This window comes from Solea senegalensis, linkage group LG5, assembly GCF_019176455.1.
Source record: "Solea senegalensis isolate Sse05_10M linkage group LG5, IFAPA_SoseM_1, whole genome shotgun sequence".
NCBI classification, from domain to species: Eukaryota; Metazoa; Chordata; class Actinopteri; order Pleuronectiformes; family Soleidae; genus Solea; species Solea senegalensis.
This window is the reverse complement of record NC_058025.1, coordinates 12,416,383-12,438,996: the sequence shown is the minus strand read 5'-3', so window position 1 is coordinate 12,438,996 and position 22,614 is coordinate 12,416,383. Positions and strand designations below refer to the sequence as shown.

At 42.9% G+C, this 22,614-nt stretch overlaps 1 protein-coding gene across 1 annotated transcript in view; it reads right to left on the bottom strand.

The window, feature by feature from the left end:
• The window catches only part of LOC122769027, a 60,410-nt gene extending 47,430 nt beyond the window's left edge, over positions 1-12,980 (bottom strand). Inside the window, exons 1-2 of the mRNA XM_044025286.1 lie at positions 12,803-12,980; positions 11,472-11,873 (exon numbers count right to left, since the gene is read on the bottom strand). Coding sequence (XP_043881221.1) covers positions 11,472-11,873; positions 12,803-12,805 — 405 coding nt within the window. The 5' untranslated portion in view covers positions 12,806-12,980. The remainder of the gene's footprint in view (positions 1-11,471; positions 11,874-12,802) is intronic.
• Positions 12,981-22,614: the final 9,634 nt, after the last annotated feature.

The following is a 22,614-nucleotide window of genomic DNA, read 5'->3' as shown; positions in this document are numbered from 1 at the left end:
ACTTTTTGCGGGGTTTTAACACCTGGAGGCCTGTATCGGTGGCCGTGTTTGGACATCAGTGATCGGAGGCTGAATTACACTTTGCTGTGACCTTTGTCACTCCGAATGTGTTATCACTCACAGACTGAAGCATAAAGAGCATACATGTGTGCATGTGTGTGGCTGTGTGAGCTCACAAGACAAAAAAAAAGACCCTTGACACATATAAGCCAGTGACACGTAACCCGGTGGGTCGTAACACTACAGGCACTGTAATTTATAGGCCACTTGCTGTTTCTATAAAATACTATGAAGCAGTTCAATATGCTTTTTTCCTTGTTGATGCAATGTAATATTATAAATGTCAAAACAACATGCTGCATAACGGTGTGTGTGTGTGTGTGTGTGTGTGTGTGTTGTGTTGGTATGTACGTGACGTGTTTGTGCATTGGTTCCTGTTGTCTTTTGTCAGCTGCAGCAGGCACTAATAACACACTAGGGGAAATGATCAATACTCACCCTCTTTATTCAATTTCACAACATCACTGCTGTCACCACACACACACACTCAGTCAGATGCAAACATTATATTTAAGTCATTTAGCCGATGTGAACGTAAAACCTCGTGTGTCAGAGCAGGACTTTGAGCTCCTCTGTGTCCTGCAGGAACACCGAGTGAACATGAGATACAGAGGCTAACGCAGGGAGAGGTGGGGGGTTGATAGGAAAGTCAAGCTGGCACTTCCACCTTTAAAGAGTGCAACAGTCATCACGAGGGGAGAAAGGGAATCTGCCCATTAAGACTAAGTGGATGTCTATTAGATCATGGAGGTAAGGAGGTGGGCATTTACCATCAGTCCCACTCACAAACAACCTTGCCTGCCCCTGGACCAAGACAACGGCAGGAAGTGTAACACAAAGTCAGTGCATTGAGATCTTTTTTTAAGTTCCTCGTGCAGTTAATAAAGTTGTTGTTTTTTTTTTTTTCCTTAAAATAAAGTTTTACAACTTTGTATTTGAAAGCACTTTTTTTCTGTCAGGGACATCACCTCTGCAAACATGAAGGCAATTAAAAGACTATCAAAGTCACTCCCTCGTCCTATGAGATCCAACAAACCCTCTGCCCTTTTTCGACTTGTCTCTGTGTGTCTGTCTGTCCCCTTCACTCCCCACCCTGGTCTTCCCCAGTGTAAAACCCCCCCCATTCTTATCACCGCGGTACAGTTAATCCTCCCTCTCTCCTCCTCCTTCCCTCGCAGCATCCCTCAGGGGGGAACGAGGAAGGCTAAAAGGAGGGAGCACATTTGCCACTTGTCTGCGACATATAATACGGAGCAGGCAATCAACTTTGGCTTGACATGTATTTGCTCATCACTGGGACACACACACACACACACACACACACCTCCAGCACCAGCACCACTGCTGGGAAATTGAGGGGTGAGGGTGTAGGGTTGGAGGGAGGGGCAGCCTAAATTAACACTTGACATTCAATACGGTCAGGTCCTTAATTGGCCGGGGCCTTCCTGAGAAGGCAATTTTCTATTCCCCAAACTGCCCCCGCACTGCGCCATGTGCCAGTGTCATCTCTGTACACCGCTGTGTGTGTGTGTGTGTGTGTGTGCGTGTGTTCGGAAGAGAGCAATAACATCTGTGTGTCAGTATGTGAGAAAAACTAAGACAATGTGTGTACGCATATCTATCCGTGTGTGTGTGTTTGTGTGTGTTTGTGTGTGTCTCAGCCTGGGCCCTGTCCTAAGAGAGGCCCTCTGGTCCCTTCCCGCTCTCTAATGAGGCTGGATGAATTAGTGCTACGTGACATGATTTGAACAGCGGCGCACAAACGCCCCCCCCCCCTCCTCCTCCTCCTCCTCTCCCTCCTTCCTCCTTCCCTCCCCTCCTCTTTGTCCTTCTCCCCTCCTCATCCACTGCTCTTTTCCCCTTGAAGCAGTGACAGGCATCTGGTGGCCAGAAAAATGCCAGGAGCAACCCCCGCGGCTGTGGCGTTTATGCATGCTGCTGCTGCTGTTTCCTCCACGCAGACACAAACACACGCACGCCTCGCCGCTGTACACACAATGAAATACTTTCGCCTTTCCGACCATTTCTTTTCTGCTCACTGGCGCGCGCACACACACACACACACGCACACTTCCCCGCAGATCCAGTTACACTTGATGTTATTACAGCTTTCAACCTGAGAGGTATTAGGCTTCCTCTAACCGATCTGACAGCATTTACAACACGGGCAAGTCGACGCCTCTAATCGCCTCTGTGACATCAGCCTATTACCAATTGATCTCAAAGAGAGCCTCCTCCTCACCTTGTGACTGATGCTCGAGCTGTCGACTCCTTCTACTCGTCTTTGTCATAATGCGCCGCCGTATCCTGCAGACCTGACTGCCCTTTAAGTGCTCTCATTTCACATTTCTTTCCTGCAGTAAATCTCGCGGCACATTGCTTATGATATTTTCACTATTAATATTATTGAGTTATATATGGTTACACATTGATTTGGCACAAAGGATCACCTTTGCCCTCCTGAGGCTGCTTTAGACAAACAACATGCTGAATTTATGAGCTTAATGTTCGTGCAAAAAAGTCGCAGTGAATCTGGGTGATAAATCCCGTGTTGCCACCCTTTACAAATCTAATCTGATCAACAAGCTCTAAAGTAATGGCCTGGATAAAGGAAACACAAGCAGCAGATTTCTTTTTTTTATTTGGAGGAAACATATCAAATGGATTAAATGCCATGAAATATTAAATGCCAGTCGGAGTCGCACACATCAAGGAGCGGACGGCGCTCCAACAAAGCACTTATCGCTGAGTGTGTTTCCCGACAATGGAAGAGGCAGCTCAGGCCATTTACAGAGAAAAACATCAACATCGAGAAAGCAAGTGTATACGTGTGCGCGGTTGTATGTGTGTGTGCACGTGTGTGTGTCAACATCTCCAACACACACAATAAAAAATGCTTTTTCCTTACAAGTCGCCTGACTTTGTCCTGCTGTTTGGTGAATGTCACAAGAGCTCAGAGGTCGTGCACGTTGGCCTCCCACCGCAGCTCTTCTCCACAGATACGGGGGTCACACCAAGGGACGTCTATCGCTGAAGCCTAATTACATCGTTTGTGACTTCATCGACGTTATAGATTGTTAGAAGTTGAGTACGTCGCAGCTCGATATGTGATCGTCTCACATGCAGACGGGTTCAGTTCAGCTAAAGAGGCATGTCAGTGTCTTTACCAACAATTCCTCCACACACACACACATGCACACTGGTATACACACAACTGGAAAAAAAAAGAAAAGAAAGAAAGCCACCCAGAGTCTCACTTTGCCAGAAAAACGCTGTGAGCTGTGGGATGCCAAGGCAGCTGCATTTAACAGTGGCCATTAAATGTTATTAATCTTTACAAAGTCAGCAGCGAGCACAAACAAACGCTTACACATGTTGCTCAACAATTTGCTCGCAACAAAAAGCCGTGAATGACTTTCGACTTGTGCTTTTGTCAGAGCACTAAAGTGATCTTTGGACACAATCTCCATGAAGAAAAGATGAAATGGGAGAGTGTGAGTGCAGGTATCTATGCATGTCAGCCTGGCTATTGTGTGTGTGTGTGTGTGTGTGTGTGTTGGCTCCAAGCCTACCACAGCCTGTACCACTAACCTCCCTTCTCCAGAACCTCCCTAAAATCCTCCCTGGGCCTCTAGCAATCAAATCTCCACGGTAAGCTGGAGACAGAACAGAACAGAGTGGAGAGATAGATGGAGAGTAAAACATGGGGCGAAAAAAAAAAAAAAAAAAAGCAATGAAACAGAAAATAGTTGGGGAACAGGCCTCTCTCCTCCTCCTCCTCCTCCTCCTCCTCTCACACAAACACTGAAGCCACAGAGGTCAACATATGCATTAAGAGAGTAGGATATTTGTTGTTGCCTGTGTGCACACACGTTCTCCTCACCTCACTTGTGAACTGCACACATAAAATGACTGTTACCTGTCGGAAAAACCATTTTCTTTCCACAACAACTTTGGTAATTTGCCAGCACGTCGAAAATGTACAGCACAAACACTCACTCGCTCACAGCAGGGGAAGCGAGGGAGTCAACTGCAGACCTTGAACAAAATTACCATCATTATCCATAACCATAAATAAGCCTGATGATGATGATGATGGTTTTAACAATAATAATAGCAATTCACTCTGAGTGCTTTTTCAAATAACAGTGACAGCATTAGCCACATCGCCAAGAGAGAAATGAAAGACTCGGTGCCTTGAAAGAGCTCGTCTTCGTTGCCACTGCTGATGGGGCAAATTGGCAGGCAGGGCGAGCAGACAGGGGTCCTTAAAGACGGACGTAAAAATAGTCCGCCGTCGTTTTGCCCGTTGAGCTGGCGCGGCGCCAACAGAAACAAAATAACAGGAGTTGAGGAATAACAGGAAAAGGGAGAAGCCGCGGTGAAAGTATGCTCGGGGTTCCTGTCACTTAGCACAGGTCACACCTCATGTCACCTTCCTTTGGACACAGAGTGGGAAAGAACAGCCTCTCTCAACAATGACTCTGCCATATGCTCGGGCTTCTCCCGACTCTGTGCACCTCAGTCAATTATGTGTGATGATCTTCTCTGTTGGTAGCAATCTCTGGATCAGGGAAGCCAGCGCAGGAACACCGACCCCCCCCCCATGACCCTTGGTAGTGCCACTTCACACATACACACACACATTCACACAAGGCACATCTATACTTCATCCCTTTCATAACTGCCGGGACCTTGGTGACAGCTGCTGCATTCTTGTGTGTGTGTGTGTGTGTGTGTGTGTGTGTTGCCCTGGCTCTGCGTGTATGTCCCCTCATTAGCCAGTGGCGGGGTGGTGACATCCTGAACGACTGGCCCTTCAAACACACACTTCCTCTTCACACTGCCGACTTCTCCCCTCTGCAGGAAATAAGCCGATGTTAAAAAAAAGAGGAAACACTAACACCCCTCTTTTCTCTTTGAAAGACATGTTTAAAATAAAAGAAGGGGAAAACCAGAGTGAGTAGTAGACGTGTGTATCAAACTCAAATATAGAAATAAAAATAAATCTGTTTTTTAAATGAAGTCCACACGACTCATGTAACATGTTGAGCTTCACTCATATCATAGGAATATGGTATTTCTTTCCTTTTGTGCGATGGAGCCCACACGTGACTAACACAGGTCCCTGCTCCAGCACACACACACTCACACACACTCACACACACACACATAAACATGCTGCCAAACATGATAACAAAGCCCCGTTTTCACTTCCATGATAATCTGTGCCCCCCCCCCCATCCCATCCCATTCTTCAGCCGTTCACCACGGCAGTGAGGCAGAAGTCTCCTCAGGACAAACAGCTGACATGGAGGCCCACAGTGATGCTCACATGATGCTTATTGATCGCCGGTTGCCCCCGGGTGGTGCACACAGAGTCCGGATCGCTGTTCCTGCAAGGCTTTACTGCGCAGCTACAGAGGTTACGGAATGACCCGGGACACATGTGATCACTGCCGTGTGCAGTGTGGATTTATTTTCTGCATATACTTTAAGGATTTCTTTTTTTTGTTGTTGTTGTTGTTGTTTTTTTTTAATCATGGTGGAAATAAAATCTGGATATTGGTTTTACCTGAAAACATTCCTAGTAGGTAACCAAATGTCGCTTGGTAAGATATTGGCACTTATTTTTAAAAGGCGGTTGAAAGGAGTTGAAAGTAAAAAATGCTGCAGACGTCACATCTCCCTCGTTGGTGCCTGGGTAAATACAGAGGGGACCACAGGATGAATGGGACCTTGTACATCCTCCTACTCCATCAAACTAGATGGGCTCTTAATAGTGCACACACATGCACAGTGAATATAAGCTGCAGCCACCTACCCACTCAGTCTTACTCTTCTTACAATGCTGCCGTCAGGAAACCCTCACGTCATCACAAAGACTGACGAACACGCCTGCTGAGCCAGGGCAACTGTTATGTTATCTGCCATCATCATCATCATCATCATCACACTAAGTACATTAAATGGCCCCCAACTTTACAGTGAGGGACACTCACTCACTCACTCACTCGGTGTGATGCCATGTCACTGCAGCTTTGTCGCTGAATACACTTTAAATTCCCTGCAATAAATGCAGTCCATTGTTTTTAGGCCAAATGCTGATAGAGCGGCACACTCAGTCACTCCCCACCTTAGTGATAAAACCGTGTGCTCTTTCTGGCATTTGTCCTTGTATCTTATTCTAATGAATAATCCCATAAACGTGCTGCATGCCTGCAACAGCCGAAATGGTTCTGTGTTACACATAAGCTTCAATCTCAAGAGCCCTTTCAATAAAGACAGTAGCTGCAGAATAAAATGATCTGATTTAGTATCTAGAGGACTGACGGCGGGATAGAGTTTTAGGAAAGATAGTTGAGAAGAGAGGGAGGGAGGGAGGGAGGGAGGGAGGGTTGATGTGTGGAGGAATAAGAGGAGGACGGGAAAGACAGCGAGAGGAGAAGCAGTGAGAGACAGAGACGTAGTAGCAGAAGAATAAGAAAAAGGAAAAAGTAGTAATGGGGGAAGTGGTGCGTGTCTTTTCTGCAAATCTCCTCTTTCACCTCTGCTCTCCTCCAGCTCTCGAGCCAAGGCCAGCCAAGAGACACTTCACCTCGCACCCGCACACACATGGAGCCAGAGCACACACACACACACACACACACACACTCATGATCTCTCTGTCACGCATGTGCATGTACACATACACTTGCACCACTGGCACATGAATATTTAGCCACCCACTCAGAAAAAAAGGGCAAACGCACCGACATGAATGTCTTTAACACACACACACACACACAAGTAAACTTTACTGCCAGGACACACACACACACACACACACACACTCACTCACTCACTTGACACCAGATACATGGATGTATAGGCCTCCATATGCTCTGTGTGCAACGACCCATCAAAGACAGACATGGAAATAATAACAGCAGAGTGTAACCGCACACACACACACACACACACACACACGTGTTCACTCACTGTGGATAATTCCACACATATGCATCAAATCACTGCCTCTCAGTCCCACACAACAGTAAGAAGCATTGCATGTGCACCACATATTCAACATGCAGGTCATCTGTACCTCACTGTGTAAAATACTGTGCTCACTCACACACACACATATGCTGTAAGTGTGTGTGTTAATAGGCAGATTAGCACACTGTGTGATCTGCACTGAGGAGGATAATATCAATCCCAATCCCACTTCTTCACGCGGACGAAAACAAATATATCATAAATATGTCGTTCACTTTCAGCGCTTTAATGTAAACAGACAGGAAATGTGAAATAAACGACTGGAACACTGATCAGTGAACAAGTTTCAATGAGCAGACGAGAAAAAATATTCAAGGAAAATGGAAAACGATCGAAATGAAGACGTTGGAAAATGCAGAACACATGTTTAGTGTTTTTTGGTTTTTTGTTTTTTAAATAACCCTAAAACATTTAAGACATTTAAATGATCACATTTTGTTTATGAAGGAAGAAATAAACAAAACATTACTTTAAATATATCTTAAAAATGGTTTCATCATATTTTACTGAGGGACTTGAGGTTTTGTTTTAGTATCTTGAATTTGAAATAGAGGGAAATGAAAATGCTGCAGGCGTGTGTGGGTGAGGTTTGGTTTTCAAAACGTTTGATTTTAAAAGTGACCATTTGGTAAATGAAAGATTTAAGTAAAATTTCTCTTTCACTCTAGTCTGTATTTTCAACATTATTTATTTATTTATTTATTATTTCCAATTTCCATTGTATGTAAATAAAATTTCTTTAAAAAAAAAAAAATAGTAATAATAACAGTAATAATAATAATAATAGTAATAAATAAAGATGGAGCAGTTGTTTCAGACGGAAGCTGTGAAGCCTCTGAACCGCTTCCATGTCTCGGCCCAGACTCGACCTGTCGCACTTCAAAGGAAACCGCGTTCCAAAATAATAATAATAATAATAATAATAATTTCAGAATGAACACATGCACAGTTTTTTATTTGATTTATTTATTTCTATCTATAATTAATAATCAATTTCCTCCGGGGTGTGAAAGCATGTGTTGCAGCATCACATCCTCAGGTGGAAATGAAGCCACTTCTTCTTTTCTTTTTTTTACGAGCTCCTCTCTTCCCTCATTCTTCCGACTGGAAGCAGAATGAAAAATGAAATAAAAATAAAAACGAATAAAGGAGAAATCACGGCCTGCGGCTCCTGCATTGTGTAGGAATTATTCCTGATGAACCAATTAGGCTCGTGTAACATCACGTAACTCCGGGCTTTTTAACTTGCAAGGGTCGATATTCATAGCCACGCATGTACAACAGCAGCGGGTCAATTAAAGGCTCCACATATTACCACGGTGTAATGCATGGGAAATAATCCAACTGCTCATTCGTGTCTCGTTCGTGTCCGATTGTCTCTGTCTCGTGTGAAAGTTGCCTCTTGTTGGTGTTTTTGTAAAAAGTGTGCACAGATTTTCTGAGGCTGAGAAAACAGGCAGAATTTATCGAATGCACGTCATCGATTTCATTTAAATTGCGTGTTGTTTATGCTGTTTGCTGCTGACACTTGCGTGGATTATGAAGGCTGTGAATCTCCTACTATGTGTATTAGAGAGAAAGAATAAAGTTGTTGTTTTTTTCCAAAGATTAAAAGCCTACTAAGGCCTTTTATGAAAGGTGTAAATGATCCACCCACAGCAGAGCCTTAATACTCGCTCGTGTTGCTAATTTCGTTGGAGAAACGCACACTAATGAAGAGCGACTGCATGTTATCATAAGTTTTAAAAAATAATAACAATTCACCTTTATTTGATCAACATGTTCTGCATTGTTGTTGCAGCATAAACACATGGCACGACATTTAGATGCGAAATATGCAAATAAAAAAACAATACAAATAAAGCGAAATCATTTGCAAATAACCATTGGATTATCGGATGAAAATGTGGCCGTCAATAATCAAGGACATCGATCCGATTTGAGGAGAGAGATTGGTTTTCTTCAGGTAAATGACGCAGGTTCTGATTTTTATAGTTTGATTGTGGATAACAGTAAAACAGACATTTCATATCAAATTACCCGGTGCGTAATTTTACTCTTTAAACTTTCAAATCTCGTCTCTATGTAAAGTCATCGATCACCGACATGCTCAGACACCTGCTGTAAACAATCACCTCTTGCTGTTCATTTAAAATGAAATCCCTTCACACGGATGTCTCTTCCTTCCTCCACTCGTCTCTGTCATGTTGAAAATATTTTCTACGGGGTTAGAAAATGTGTTTGGCTTCATGAAGCCCCTGCACCTCAGCACAGCTGCATCTGTGCGCACACACGGCGCAGAGAGAGCTGCTTTGCGTCTCTATCGATCAGATGGAAATATAATTTGGCCTTAACAACGATAAAATGCCGCATCCCTCGTGCCACCTTGTTGATCTTTAAGGGAGCGAGGGGCGATTTTGAAACGCAAGCCCATAACCCATTTCTTTTTCCTCCAACACCCCAGGGTGCGCCATCCTCGGCAAACACAAAGTCATTATCGGTTAGATTCCAATAAGGCGAGTCTGTCAAGGAACAGGCTTCCTTCGGAGAATTTATGTCATGCCTACTAAACATGGGAAGATGTCTTCTAAGTGGTGCGAGGAAGGATAAATAACAGCGAGTCCCACAGCTGATTATATTGAAACAACGGTGCGCATTTGTAAAAAGGATTGGGGATGCAAACGTGGGGTCCCAGCAGATGCTGCGCGCAGGGGCCCAAACATCCACCTGCTTCCTGCACCGGGAGGAGCGCGGAGGAGCGCGCGCTCACCCATCGCCATCTCCTCCAAATCACTTATCAGTATAGTTGGGATTTTATTTGTACATATACATATATATATATATATATATATATATAGATATATATATACATGCGTGTGTGGTGTTCATGAACTTTTCGTCCAAATCCGCAGACAAATATATTTAAAATGTTCAAATTGATGAGAGAATCCCGGGTAAAGGGAGTTGTCATTAAATTCAGAAAAGTAACAGGAGCACATGACTTTCACCTCCACAGTTAGACCATCTGGGATTTTAAAAAAAAAACAACAACACGGGCAAAGTGACATAATAAATTTCACCTCACTGACAACACGCAGCCTTGGCCGAAGCTTTAGCGCAAGAGCCGCAGTAGCAGCGTGTGCATGGTACGGAGAGTGTGCAGGTCCCACAATGATTAAGTGCAACATAACAACCATCCTCTATCTTTACGGTCTCCCCCTCACACACGTGCACACGAAAGGGCGCACGCGCGCGCATAACCACACACACACTCACACACAGACACACCGGCAACTGTCGATCCTCCTCTCCTCTCTTTTTTTTTTTTTCCTTAAAAAAAATAAATAGATGTGACTTTAAATCCAACCAAACCCCTCAAATATCTCCGTGTCTTCCAAACTCTCCTTCTAACTTTTGTACACGTTAAAAAACAAAAACAAAAACAAACCTAGAGTGACATTCAAGTGTAACATCCACGATAACAAGCGAGAAATGTGCAGACTGTCCGTTATCACCACGACTTCTCCAGCGGAGCCTGTGCTCACTCGCAGCTCCTCTGCTCTTCTGTAGCCGCGCAAGGGGCTTCCTGCCTCGGCCACATGAAGTCAATTAACCGGTCCCAGAGGAAGGTCCCTGCCCGAGTCTTTATCGCCACCGAGGTTATCAAAACACTGCTGTTGCTTTGCTGTTTAACACCGCACCGCTCACACACCAATGATTGAGACTTAAGCGTGAACGTAACGAATCCAGACAGGCATAATCCATCAAATGGTGGATTTCACTTATTTATCTTGTAGTGGGCCATTTTTTCATTAAAATGTGTTTGTTTTAATATATGAGCATAAGCTTCTATTTATTGTTAAGTGGTGTTCAACAAGAGGGGAGGAAAACAGGGGACTTGGATTAATGAAATTAAAAAGAAAGCACACACACACACACACAGAAAGGAAATGGATAATTGAAACCCTCTCAAGCATGGTGTGTTTAATACAACAACACCAAACATCAAACCTGACTACATTTACAAGAGGGGGGAATTAGCAAAAAATAAAATGACATCTAACAATTCCTCATTTGAAAAAAACAAAAACAAATAAACAACCCACAAAACACTCACCCCTCCACACTCACACACACTCACACACTCACACACACACCTACTGATACACAGAGACCAGGAGATAGTAAACAACACAACAGCAGATGTGTGAACATGCACCACAAGAAGAAAAGTAACCGTTTGGTCCTTAATAATAAAGACTGAAAATAATAATAAAAGAGGAGATGGAGAAATAGAGGAGGTAGGTATGGAGGGAGAGAGAGAGAGGGAGAGGGTGAGGAAGGAGGAGGTGAGGCTGAGGTTGACATACCTGCTGGGACATTCTGTAGAGGAGGTTGCTGTCAGTGCTCTGCTGCTGCCATGTCCCCATGAAGCCCGGCTGCTCAGCACTAGGTGGTCTGGTGCTGAACTGCATGGAGCTCTCGCCTGCTCCCTCAGCACTGCTGCTAACGATGCTAATGCCACCCAGACCTCTGCTGCTGCTGCTGCTGCTGCTGCTGTTGCTGCTGCTGCTGCTGCTGCTGTTGTTATTGCTGCTGCTGCTGCTGCTGTGGCTACCGGAGACGATGCTCTTGCAGATGCCAGCAGGGCTGCTGTTGGGTCCGTTAGCCTTGGCTGGAGGTGGTGGCCGGGGCAGTTGTGGTTCTGTGCTGGGCTCTGGTGGGACTGTGTCACACTCACTGCCTCTCACATCCAACTCTGCCTCTTTGGACTTAGACAGAGAGAGAGGGAGAGAGAGAGAGGGGGCAGAGAGGGAGGGAGGGCAAGAGGGATGTGGGAGTGTGAAGGAGGGGAAAAGAAAAAAGTCAGTGAAGGTGGGTTCTTTTGGGGTCGTCTTGCCTCTTTTTTTTGCCTTGTGCAGGACCTGCTTCTCGAAGAGGACAGGGAGTGGGAAGATGATAGAGTAGATGATGTGTGTGAGAGGGGGAGATGTTTCTTGGTAGCTCTGGTGGTGTGGGAGTGTGTGTGTGTGTGTAGATAATTCTCATGAAGAACGAGAGAGAAGAGAGAGCTTGCTGTGACTTTCCTCTGGGGCCTCGTCATGGACAGGGCAAGACGAGTGGAGCACTGGAGGTGAGGAGGGATGAGGAGAAGGATGGAGGAGAGGAGGGGGTCTGATCAGGAGAAGGTGAGCCAGAATGGAGTCCAAATATTAAAGGGGTATGTGAATTGGGGAGGGGATGTCTGATGTTTGTGGTCTCAGTTTTGCTTAAATCCATCTGTCAGTCAAGTGTGCACCACAGGACTGAACAAACACACACACACACACACACACACATGCATACAGACACATGTTCACCTGCATGCATTCACACACACACACACACACACACACACACATCTACATGATTTTTGTTTCAAAGCATGAAAAGAAAAAGTTCAACTTGGGAGCTGAACACATGCTCACACCAGCAGAAGAAAACTAATGTGACATCTGTGTAACTTTTAAAAAAAAACATGTCACATATGAAAAATCACTCTTTAAAAAAAGACAATCAACTATTTTATTTAATAAATGTTAAAAAAAAAAACGTGTTTCATTTTTTTTTCTTCTAAATATATAAAACAATCACCGTGAAAAATAAGCTCCATTAAACGCAAATATTAGTTGCGCGGATAAAACGCATGAATGTCTCTTACCATCAATTCTGTGTGTGTCCCAGTAAAGTGAAGATGAGATGTGGGAGTGAGACACCGCGATCCAGCTCTCTGCCTCCCGCTCCTCTCTCTCTCTCTCTCTCTCCTGTACTATCGCTCTCTGTGATTGTGTCCCTCTCTCGATGTCCGTGCCGCCGCCTGTCCTCTCTCTTTTCCTCTCTGCGCGCTCCTCTCTCTCTCCCTCTCTCTCTCTCTCTCTCTCTCTCTCTCTCTCTTAATACTCCGTACTCCACCGCAGCTGTTGAGGAACTGAACTCGGAGCCTGAGTGTAAGTGTGCGCGCAGTGTGTGTGTGTGTGTGTGTGTAAGGAGTCAGAGAGCGGCTGAGTGAGTGAGTGAGTGAGTGAGTGAGAGAGTGTGTGTTCGTGCGCGAGTCGGGCCGGTGCGGACTCAAGTGACTCAACTGTGCCGCGCTAATCTGAGATGCTCAGTGACATCGCGCTGCACGCTTTACGCACACGCACACGCGCACCTTCGCAGGGGGCTGTAAAGTGTGTGTGTGTGTGTGGGGCAACTTAGTTCTACAGTGGGACCATCCCACCTCACGCAAAAACACACGAGCTCAAACACACGCACATTGCTCAGGAGCATTTATAAAAACATTTATAAAAAAAAAAAATGTTTTTTAATAAATATATTTCTTTGTTTAAAACACTAAGAATCTATAAAGAAGCTTCTCTAACTTCTCCTGGCAGAACACTCTTCTATTTGTGATTTGAATGGCAATAATCAAGGAAAACACACACACACACACACACAAATAAACAACAAAAGAAAAAAAAATATCAATAGACTTGTTATATCAAAAAAAGAAATACCGGGTGCCTTTGTTTGATTTTCAGCCACTCTAATGAAACACTAATGGAACGCAGGCAATCTGCCACCATCAAGTATGACACACACACACACACACACACACACATGACGCCCCCACCCCCCATGGAGGCTCTCAGATTTTAATTAAGAAAAAAATGAGGAAGAGGTTCCATTTTAGCCAAATTGGTCCCCACAGCAGCAAAGGTAAGAGAATAAAATGAGGGATGGAGGAGAAAAGGGAGGCAGACACTGAGAAAAAGCCACACAGGAGGATAGACACACACACACACACACACACACAAAAAAGAGAGGAGGGGGATCTATGCTTCCTCTGACTGAGACTAGGACACATCTCAAACAATGAAGACATCCCCTCCTCCTTGTCTTCCTCCCTTTAAATCTCCACCCCTGTCCTTTCACCTCACCATCATTAGAGAAATGACAGAGCAGGTGCCTCAGTCTGTGGCAGGAGGGAGATGGAGGGAGATGGAGGGAGATGGAGGCAGGAGATGTCATTGTGATCTTTCCACTGCCGAGCTACAAAAAAGAGAGAGGGACAGAGGCAGAAGTTCTCCTGTGGGCTACATTAAATGGCTCGTGATGTATAAAGTCACTCCAGATTTTGTGGTAAATTGCAGTAGTCGAGAGCTCGGTCGTCTGTTAAAAGCCTTTCGTGGCTGGCGCTGTACTAATGGCAGTATACTGCTAACCTTTGCTGAGATTATCACACTGGTCATTACTGTTATATGTACAGGGAAAAGGTGAGCAATTCCTTTCTTGACAATTTGAGACTCAGACACAGTCTCTATGTCACTTCTTCTTCAGAGTCTTCGTTTTTCCCTTTTGTCTCTTGTAATATTTTTTCTTCACTTGTACGTCTCTCTTTTTCCCCTTCCCTTTCTTGTTCTTTCTTGCTTTCTTCTCTCTGTGGCCAGCATCTTGTCAGAAGCCACAAGCAGCCTTTGTCATAAAAGCCATAATGTGTCACCTCCTGTCCATGTACCGCCAGCTCCACTCTTAACAACTTCTTGAAAAGGAAATGCACAAGGCTTAGGCTAATTATATTAAGTGACAATTTAGCAGCCAAGGTTCCTTTTTGCTCTCCAGCTCACAATTTTCCTCCCCTCTCTCTCTCTCTCTCTCTCCCTCTCTCTCTCTCTCTCTCTCCTCTTGTCTGTAAATGTGCTTGTCTGTGGGTTTTTTCAAGTGGCACTCAGTGTTTCAAGTCAAGCTGGTGGCTCAGCTTCTGACCTGGCTGGTTAATGGCTGTTATTTGTGGGAGGTAGGAGTGGACGCTGCCAATATTGCTCTCTCTCTCTCTCTCTCTCTCTCTCTCCTCTCTCTCTCTCTCTCCTCATCTCTCATCCCCCGTCCTTCGTTGGCCTTGCCTCTGCTGATGATAATGGCTGTGATGACAGAGGAAACAAGAACGAGACACAGAAGTAAAATGCGGAGATGGAGAAGTTTGGGGAGCAGAGACAGACAGGAAGAAGGAAATAGACGGATAAAAAGCTCTGGAATTAGGAAAGAACAGGAAAAAAAGGGATGCAGGAGATCCTTTTGGCTCCTTTATTAAAACTATTATTGTGCAGGACTTGAGAATTCCCCCCGGGGCAGGGGGCCATGTCGAAGCCTATATAATTAACTAGAGGCTCAGCTACGGATCAATTACCAGACAAGCAAGTGATAGCCGAATCAATGGAAGATCATCAGGCTCGTTATCAGTGTTGCAACTCATTAGAGGAAAAGTGAGGTATAGAAAGAGAGAGAGCCAAAAAAAAAAGGAAGTGGGGGAGTAGAGTGAGGGAGGGGCAGAGGGTGAGGGCAGTATTGGTGCTGGTGTTGTTAGTCCAGTGGCTGTGTGTGTGTGTGTGTGTGTGTGTGTGTGTGTGTGTTTGCTCCTTAGCTGCTGCTGACTGGTGACAGGAGGAGCTCTGTGTATGACAGAGTGCAGAAGTGCTCTGTAGCAACAGTCACTGAGGCTTGTACAGATCAATACAAGTGTGTGCACGAGGTTAAAGCTTCGCCACAGCATCCTTATTCCCCGGTGACTCACATGTTCAGTCTGGGGTACAATTCTACGATCCAAGCAGTCAGAGAGGGACTGTGTCAGAGAACAAAGGCTGCATTTCAAGCCTCAAGGCTGCTTTTTTCAGCAGGTGATGTTCCCAAAAATAATAATAATAATAAAGGATTCAAGTCATCCATGCATTTGGGGAATTAAAAATCATTTATCAAGCATGACACTACGGTGACAGTGCTCGTGTCTGAACTTAACACGAGTATCAAATACCCTGGATAGTTGACTGAAATAATAACAAAACAAATCATTTAAATAATCCATTTCTGCACGAGGCATGGTTTCTGAGAGATCCTTGCTTTAAAAGCAGATCTTTTAAAACCTCTGTCATGTAAAAAAGAAAAAGAATACTCTCTGTTTTAACATGATTACAAGACGTTAAAGTTATATTATTAATATAACTTTATTAAAATGATATTATCAAAGTTGAGATATTCTTAATCTGTGATATCTGGCACATACAATATATCACCTCATGGAGTGTTGTTTATTGATTTCTGTCTTGTGTTTATATTTGCCTGTATTCTTCTTTTACATACATATATTTATAGTGGCATAATAATATAACATATAGCTGCAGTCTCCTTGTTTTCTGTGAGTCTCAAAATGTCACCGTTTAACACTTTTATTTTCATTTCTAACGCATTTCGTTATAGTAGCAGTATAGTAAGTAGTATTTATTATTTTATAACATTTTTCCCCCTTTAAAAATATTGTTTTCAGTTAACAAGAGATTATATCCAGGGCTGGACAATAAGTCAATAACATATAATGCTGTATATATCACAATGTATATATATATATATAATGTATATATATATATATAATGTATATATATATATATATATATATATATATATTTACATGTATATACTTCCCATTTATATTTCCCATTTATTGACAACGAATGGGTCAAATAAGACATGAGTGTCAACAGGCAAAGTACTATGTGTGTGTGTGTTTGTGGGTCAGAGTGAGAAAAACCTGTCCAAGCAAACAGTGAGTCCTATACCAGAGGCAGAGATCATGGAAAAATCCCCGTGTTCGTCTGCTGTGTTATTTTTTTCAATGTTTCATTTTCCTCTTCTTTTATTTTCTTTGCTTTTTGTTTTTTTTTATTTGTAGGAAGATTTGAAGGGGTCATTTTTTAATGGAATGGAATCACAGCAGCGAAATTCAACTCAAATTGGCTTTTAGGCACTGAAAAGGGGACAAATGGATGAACAGAGGCAGTGGGGCAGATAGAGAGGGAAGTACAACAAGATAATTTGTTCAGTGATGGTGATTATGTGCTGCAGAAACAAGTGATAAAGGGCCAGTAGGGGGAAAAAAAGGATTGATGAGTGTCAGTTTGCTGAGGAGGATGCTTTTCCAGAGAACACTGGTTCACCTGAGGTTGTCATAGGAAAGAAACTCAGTGTTCCTCCTCTCAGATGCTTTGTCCTTCCAACTTTCTACCAGATTAAAGGCTCTGGGAGTAAATCTCAGTTAATATTTTTTTTTAATTTATCAAACGAAATAATGGCTGAACACTGGGATTAAGCGGCATTTCCAAAAATGTTGTAGTACAGATATAAGCAGGAGGACATGGCTCAGGGCTGGTACTGTTACTTTATAACCATACGAGGAGAATCACGGACATATACTCATCCAGGCTCTCTCTGTGTGTGTGTGTGTGTGTGTGTGTGTGTGCGCGCATGTGACAAGGAATGGCGTGTCGATCAGATGGCAAAGGGATAGAAGTGTCACTGTTCTGCTACCACTACAGGGCCACAAGACATCATATGACAGGAACAGCTCTCCACTTGTGATTGTGGGAGAGAGCGAGAGAGAGCGAGACAGTCGAGGGCACCTAAAGGTCTGAGAGAAAAGAGAGAGGGCGCCACATGATTGTCCTCGTCTTTGACTTCTCTATCGTTTTTCAACTTTCTGATCACTGCAGGAGAAGAGGCAACAAGAGTCTGCTAATGCCTCTCTGGCAACTCATGAACAAATGAAAGATGCCATGTGGCTCACCCTGAAGTGAGGTTTCACACACACACCTTTACCACACCTCCCTCTCTCTCTCTCTCTCTCTCTCTCTCTCTCTCTCATGTATGATGCATGTGTGTGTTGCATGCTCCTCAAACTACGAATAAATGCCTTTTTTCAAATGGATAATTGTTCTTGTGTACATTTTCTTGAATAATGACTTGGTCTGCAAAGTGCCAACATGTTCAGGAAGATGTGAATCACGAGCTCCAACACTTTTTTTCACTGCCAACTCTGTTGTGATTAAGATTAGATAAGATTAGCCCTTTATTATTCCCGCAATGGGGACATTTACAGTGTCCCAGCAGCAAAGACCAATAATGAATGTGCATTTTCACTTGATGTGAATGTGCAATATGAACAAGTCTAGACATTATAGACCTTAAGTAACCAGAATATATACAGTATGGACTTCATATTTACATTGAGTTCATTTATTGAACTCAATGTTTTATGTATTATTAATTTTTATTTATTTATTATTAATTGATTATTAATGGATTACTAAATTAAATCACTCAGCTCCTTAAATTCTAGTTTCTGGTTTCTTTGCTCCACATAACAAAGAACATCATCATTCCCAGGTTTGAGAAACTCCGATCAAGATGTTTCAACAAAGAAATAATCCACAGATCAATTGATAATGAAAATAATCATTAGATGCAGATTATTGGTTAAAAGGTTTTCAAATGTTAAATGTATCATTTTGGTAGCCCCATGTAAATACAGTTGTCATGCTTTAGTTGAGTAGATTGAGTTTCGCTGGCGTCTCAGGGCGCGTGTTAGCGAAGAGATGGCAGTATTGTGTGTGGGAAGACAAAGCTGAAGATGAGGATGAGCTCCACCACTCTGTAGCCTAATGACTGGGTTGGTTTCAGGGCATTTCTCAGGCGTGTTATATCAAGGCACCCCGAGGCCATCCCTCTGCTTTTTCTCCCTCTTCTTTTCTCCACAGTCATCCTCACTCACACTTGGATAATTCTCCTCTAATCATCTCCATCTTTCCTCCTCCCCCGCCTCCTCATTTACTTCTCTCATGTCTCCCTCCCTTTCCACTCAGCTTCTTCTCACCTCATCAGACAGGCCTCCACCCCACTTCTCCACTGCCTCCACTACCCTCACTCCTGTCCTCTCTCACTGACCCGTGGTCCCCCCTAGTCACAGGGTGTTGTGTCTCTACCTGCCAGGCCCCTGACAGCCCCACCCTCACCCCATGAGAGGAGACCGCCTGCCCATCCGGAACGCTGCCGTGGCAACCCTGGCAGCGCCCCCAGTCTATATGCCCTCCCTCCACCAAAACTCAGCAATGAGAGTTTGACAAAGTCCTTCCCCACAGTGTCTCCCCCCTCTCTTCTTCACTAACGCTCCGTCTCTCATTATTCTGTTTTTACCTTTTCTCTCTCACAGATTCTTCCTCCCTGACCTGACTAATATATCTTAACCTCTCTTAGCTTTCTACTCCTTTTGACACCGTAACACGGTCCAGATAGGAGACAGTGAAAAGTCTGTGGGTTTGGTTTTTTTTTGGTAACTTCTCTAGAAATGATGTGATTAAAGGTACAACGTGCAGGTTTTAGCAACACCTAGTGGTGACATTACACGTTGAGCCTGAGTGTTTCTCGACCTTCAGAAATCGCTGAAATTCACAGTGTGTGAAGTTTGAAATCCGTAGATTTGTGTCACTATCTTCAAACAACACTTTTCACAAAGCAAATAAGATCATAACATGGCAATTTAATCATTCAAAAATATTGTATGTTATTGTTTGAAAAGACACTTGATTGGCTACTGAGAGTGGACCGTGAGGTAGTCACTGGCTTAGAGTCGCTGTCGTTTATAATCCGACAAACGTTAGGTCACTACTTTGTCGGATGGCGACGGGGAAAACTGGAAAAAGGAGTTCCAGACGGGCAGCGACTCCAAGCCTGCGACTACTTCACGGCCCACTGAGCTGTCGCTTCAAAACTGTGTAGAAACACAAAGAAAACGCGACAAATCAAAACAAAGAACAAATGCATTAACAAATACAATAGATTTTTGAATGATTAAATCAATATTTTATTTACTTCTTAAAAAGTGTTGTTTAAAAACATTGACACAAATATAATTCCATAGTACATTACATATGTATATATATATATATATATATATATATATATATATATATATACATATACATATATATGTATATACATATATATATACATATATATGTATATATAGGTACATATATACATATACTGTACTATATATATATATATATATACATATATATATACTGTATATATATATATATATATACATATACATATATATGTATATACATATATATATACATATATATGTATATATAGGTACATATATATACATATATATATATATACATACATATATGATATACATACATATATGTATATATATATATATACATATATATACATATATATGTATATATAGATATATATATATACAGTATATGTATATATGTACCTATATATTAAATTTTGCCGACTGGAAATCGTTTCAATCTCAGTCTGAACCATAAGCCTACGACATATTGAGTCCATTTGGTTGAATGGAGAAACTCCCATGATGAGACCAGCTCAGCTCACAGAGACTTGTTGCTTTATGAGTTGTTTGTGTCGTGAGATTAAAGACATGGCTGCCAAGTTGTATCGTGTGTGTGTTTATTGTGTGTTTGGTAGTTTGACTTCTGCCCTGTGAACATTTCACTGCACAAGAGTGAAAACTGGACTGTGTGAAGGTGAAAGTGATTAGAGTGCAGACATGTGTGTGTGTGTGTGTGTGATTCACTACACTCAGAAGCTAATAAATCTTTTATTGAATATTGTTTTATCTCTGCTCATTATCATTGCTGTTCATTTACTTAACTCGACAGCACTGAGGTCAAAGTTTGTGGTTCTCCTCTCACTCTATCACAACAATCTCAGGACTCCTGTTTTCTGTTAAACTGTCATTCATTTCAACGAGTTCAGCATAGAAACATCAATCGACTAAGATCAAAAGAATATTGATAAAAAAATGATATATATAAAACAAGGTTTCATAGGCTGCACCTATTCCAATGAATAAGAAGGTATAAATAAATCCATATCCGATGATCTATGTAATTTGACTTGACTGAAACTGTATTGTTGCCACAGATGAATAAGAAAATCCCTGAAATGTAAACATAAGTCAAAAGTGTCTTAACAAAACAGCTGCTTACATATTTACACAATGTAAAGGATACAATGATATAGTTTTTGAAGTTTATGAGAGAATACAAAAAGTCAGTGAGTCATATTTTTACCTGCATGTGTGTCCAAAGAGGTCATGAGTCACCAGCTGTGCATCTGCTCAGCGGTGATGTCGTGCAGTAATGGGAATCACACATTATACCAGTTAGCCTTTGTGAGCAACAGGGAAGTCCATGACTGCTTTTGATAAAAAAAAAAAAAATAAAATAAAAATTCAATGACCTCACTAAAGCTGAAACGTGGTCCAAAAGTGCTGTGTACCATCTGAATCCTCCCCGAAACCTAATAATGAGCGCGGGAGGGAGGTGGGAACAAAAAACATGTGGCTTACATTAGCCAGGGGAGTCTTTATTTATGGCACACACATGACAAGGAACATAACCGCTAACAACACGACAAACACACAAACACTTGTGTCTTTTTCCTGCCAAGGAAAAAAAAAAAAATCCCAAATAAATGTCACACAAATCATCCTGTGGTATTAAAACCACTTTACAAATAAGAAACAACGTTTTGGTCTGAGGCTTCACTTCTGAGGAGAGAGAAGTTCAGTCACACAACAATGTTTGGGTTCAATTCCCACTTCCAGCACATCAGTCTTCCTCATGTTTTGTTTTGTTTTTTTTTACAATGGCAAGTATGAAGAGAAGAAACACAAGAGGTGCACTAACCACTGTGAGTGTTTAACTGAACATAAAAGACAAGTTCAGCTTCTTTCTCTGTAAACCAGTGTTGCTACAGGAAAAATCAGCTTAGTGGACGCAGAGACTACTATTACTATTATTCCACCATCAGGTTTCAGTTATGAGAATAAGACGGGTGGGTTAAGTGAACATCGAGTCATATTAAAGTATATAGGAGGCCACTGGCATCGAGAGACTTTGTTGAAAGCTCTCATGTATTAACACACATTCTTAAATGTGGCCAAGTTACAATATTTGATTATTACAACTGTGGCCACAGGTTTGGCGTGCGGCGTGCAGCGGGCTCTGGGTTCCCGCTCTCGCCTTAGAACCACTTCCACGGAAGACAGGAACCCATTAGTCTGAGAACAGTGATGAGAGAGCGAGAGAGAAAAGATCTCCTGTCTGGCACAAACTGAGGCCAGAAACCCAGCTGTGTGTGTGTGTGTGTGTGTGTGTGTGTGTGTGTGTGTGTGTGTGTGTGTGTGTGCACTGCATGGCTTTCACATATAGGACAGATTAAATGACATGAGTGTACATGAGTCTCTATGCAATGAGCCTGCATTGTAGAATCCTGCATTAAGAAACACAGCGGCTGTTGTTCATTATCTTGCAGTCACTCATAAATCATCTCAGGATTTAATTCTCGTCTGTTTCCGAGCGTTTTACACTCACATGTCTGTCTGTCTGTCTGTCTGTCTGTCTTCTTCTCTTACCGTCACTCGCCCTCACTTTGTCCTCACACACCACTACAACATATTGTGTCACCTCCCGGAGAGACAGTGGGACGGCCCGCTGCACTCCCACAGGCAAGACAGAGAGGCCTGTGAATGGATGAATGAATGAATGGATGGATGGATGGATGGATGGACGGTGAAGGGGGACGACACCAAAGACTAAATTATTAAGTGACACTTCGCTTCGC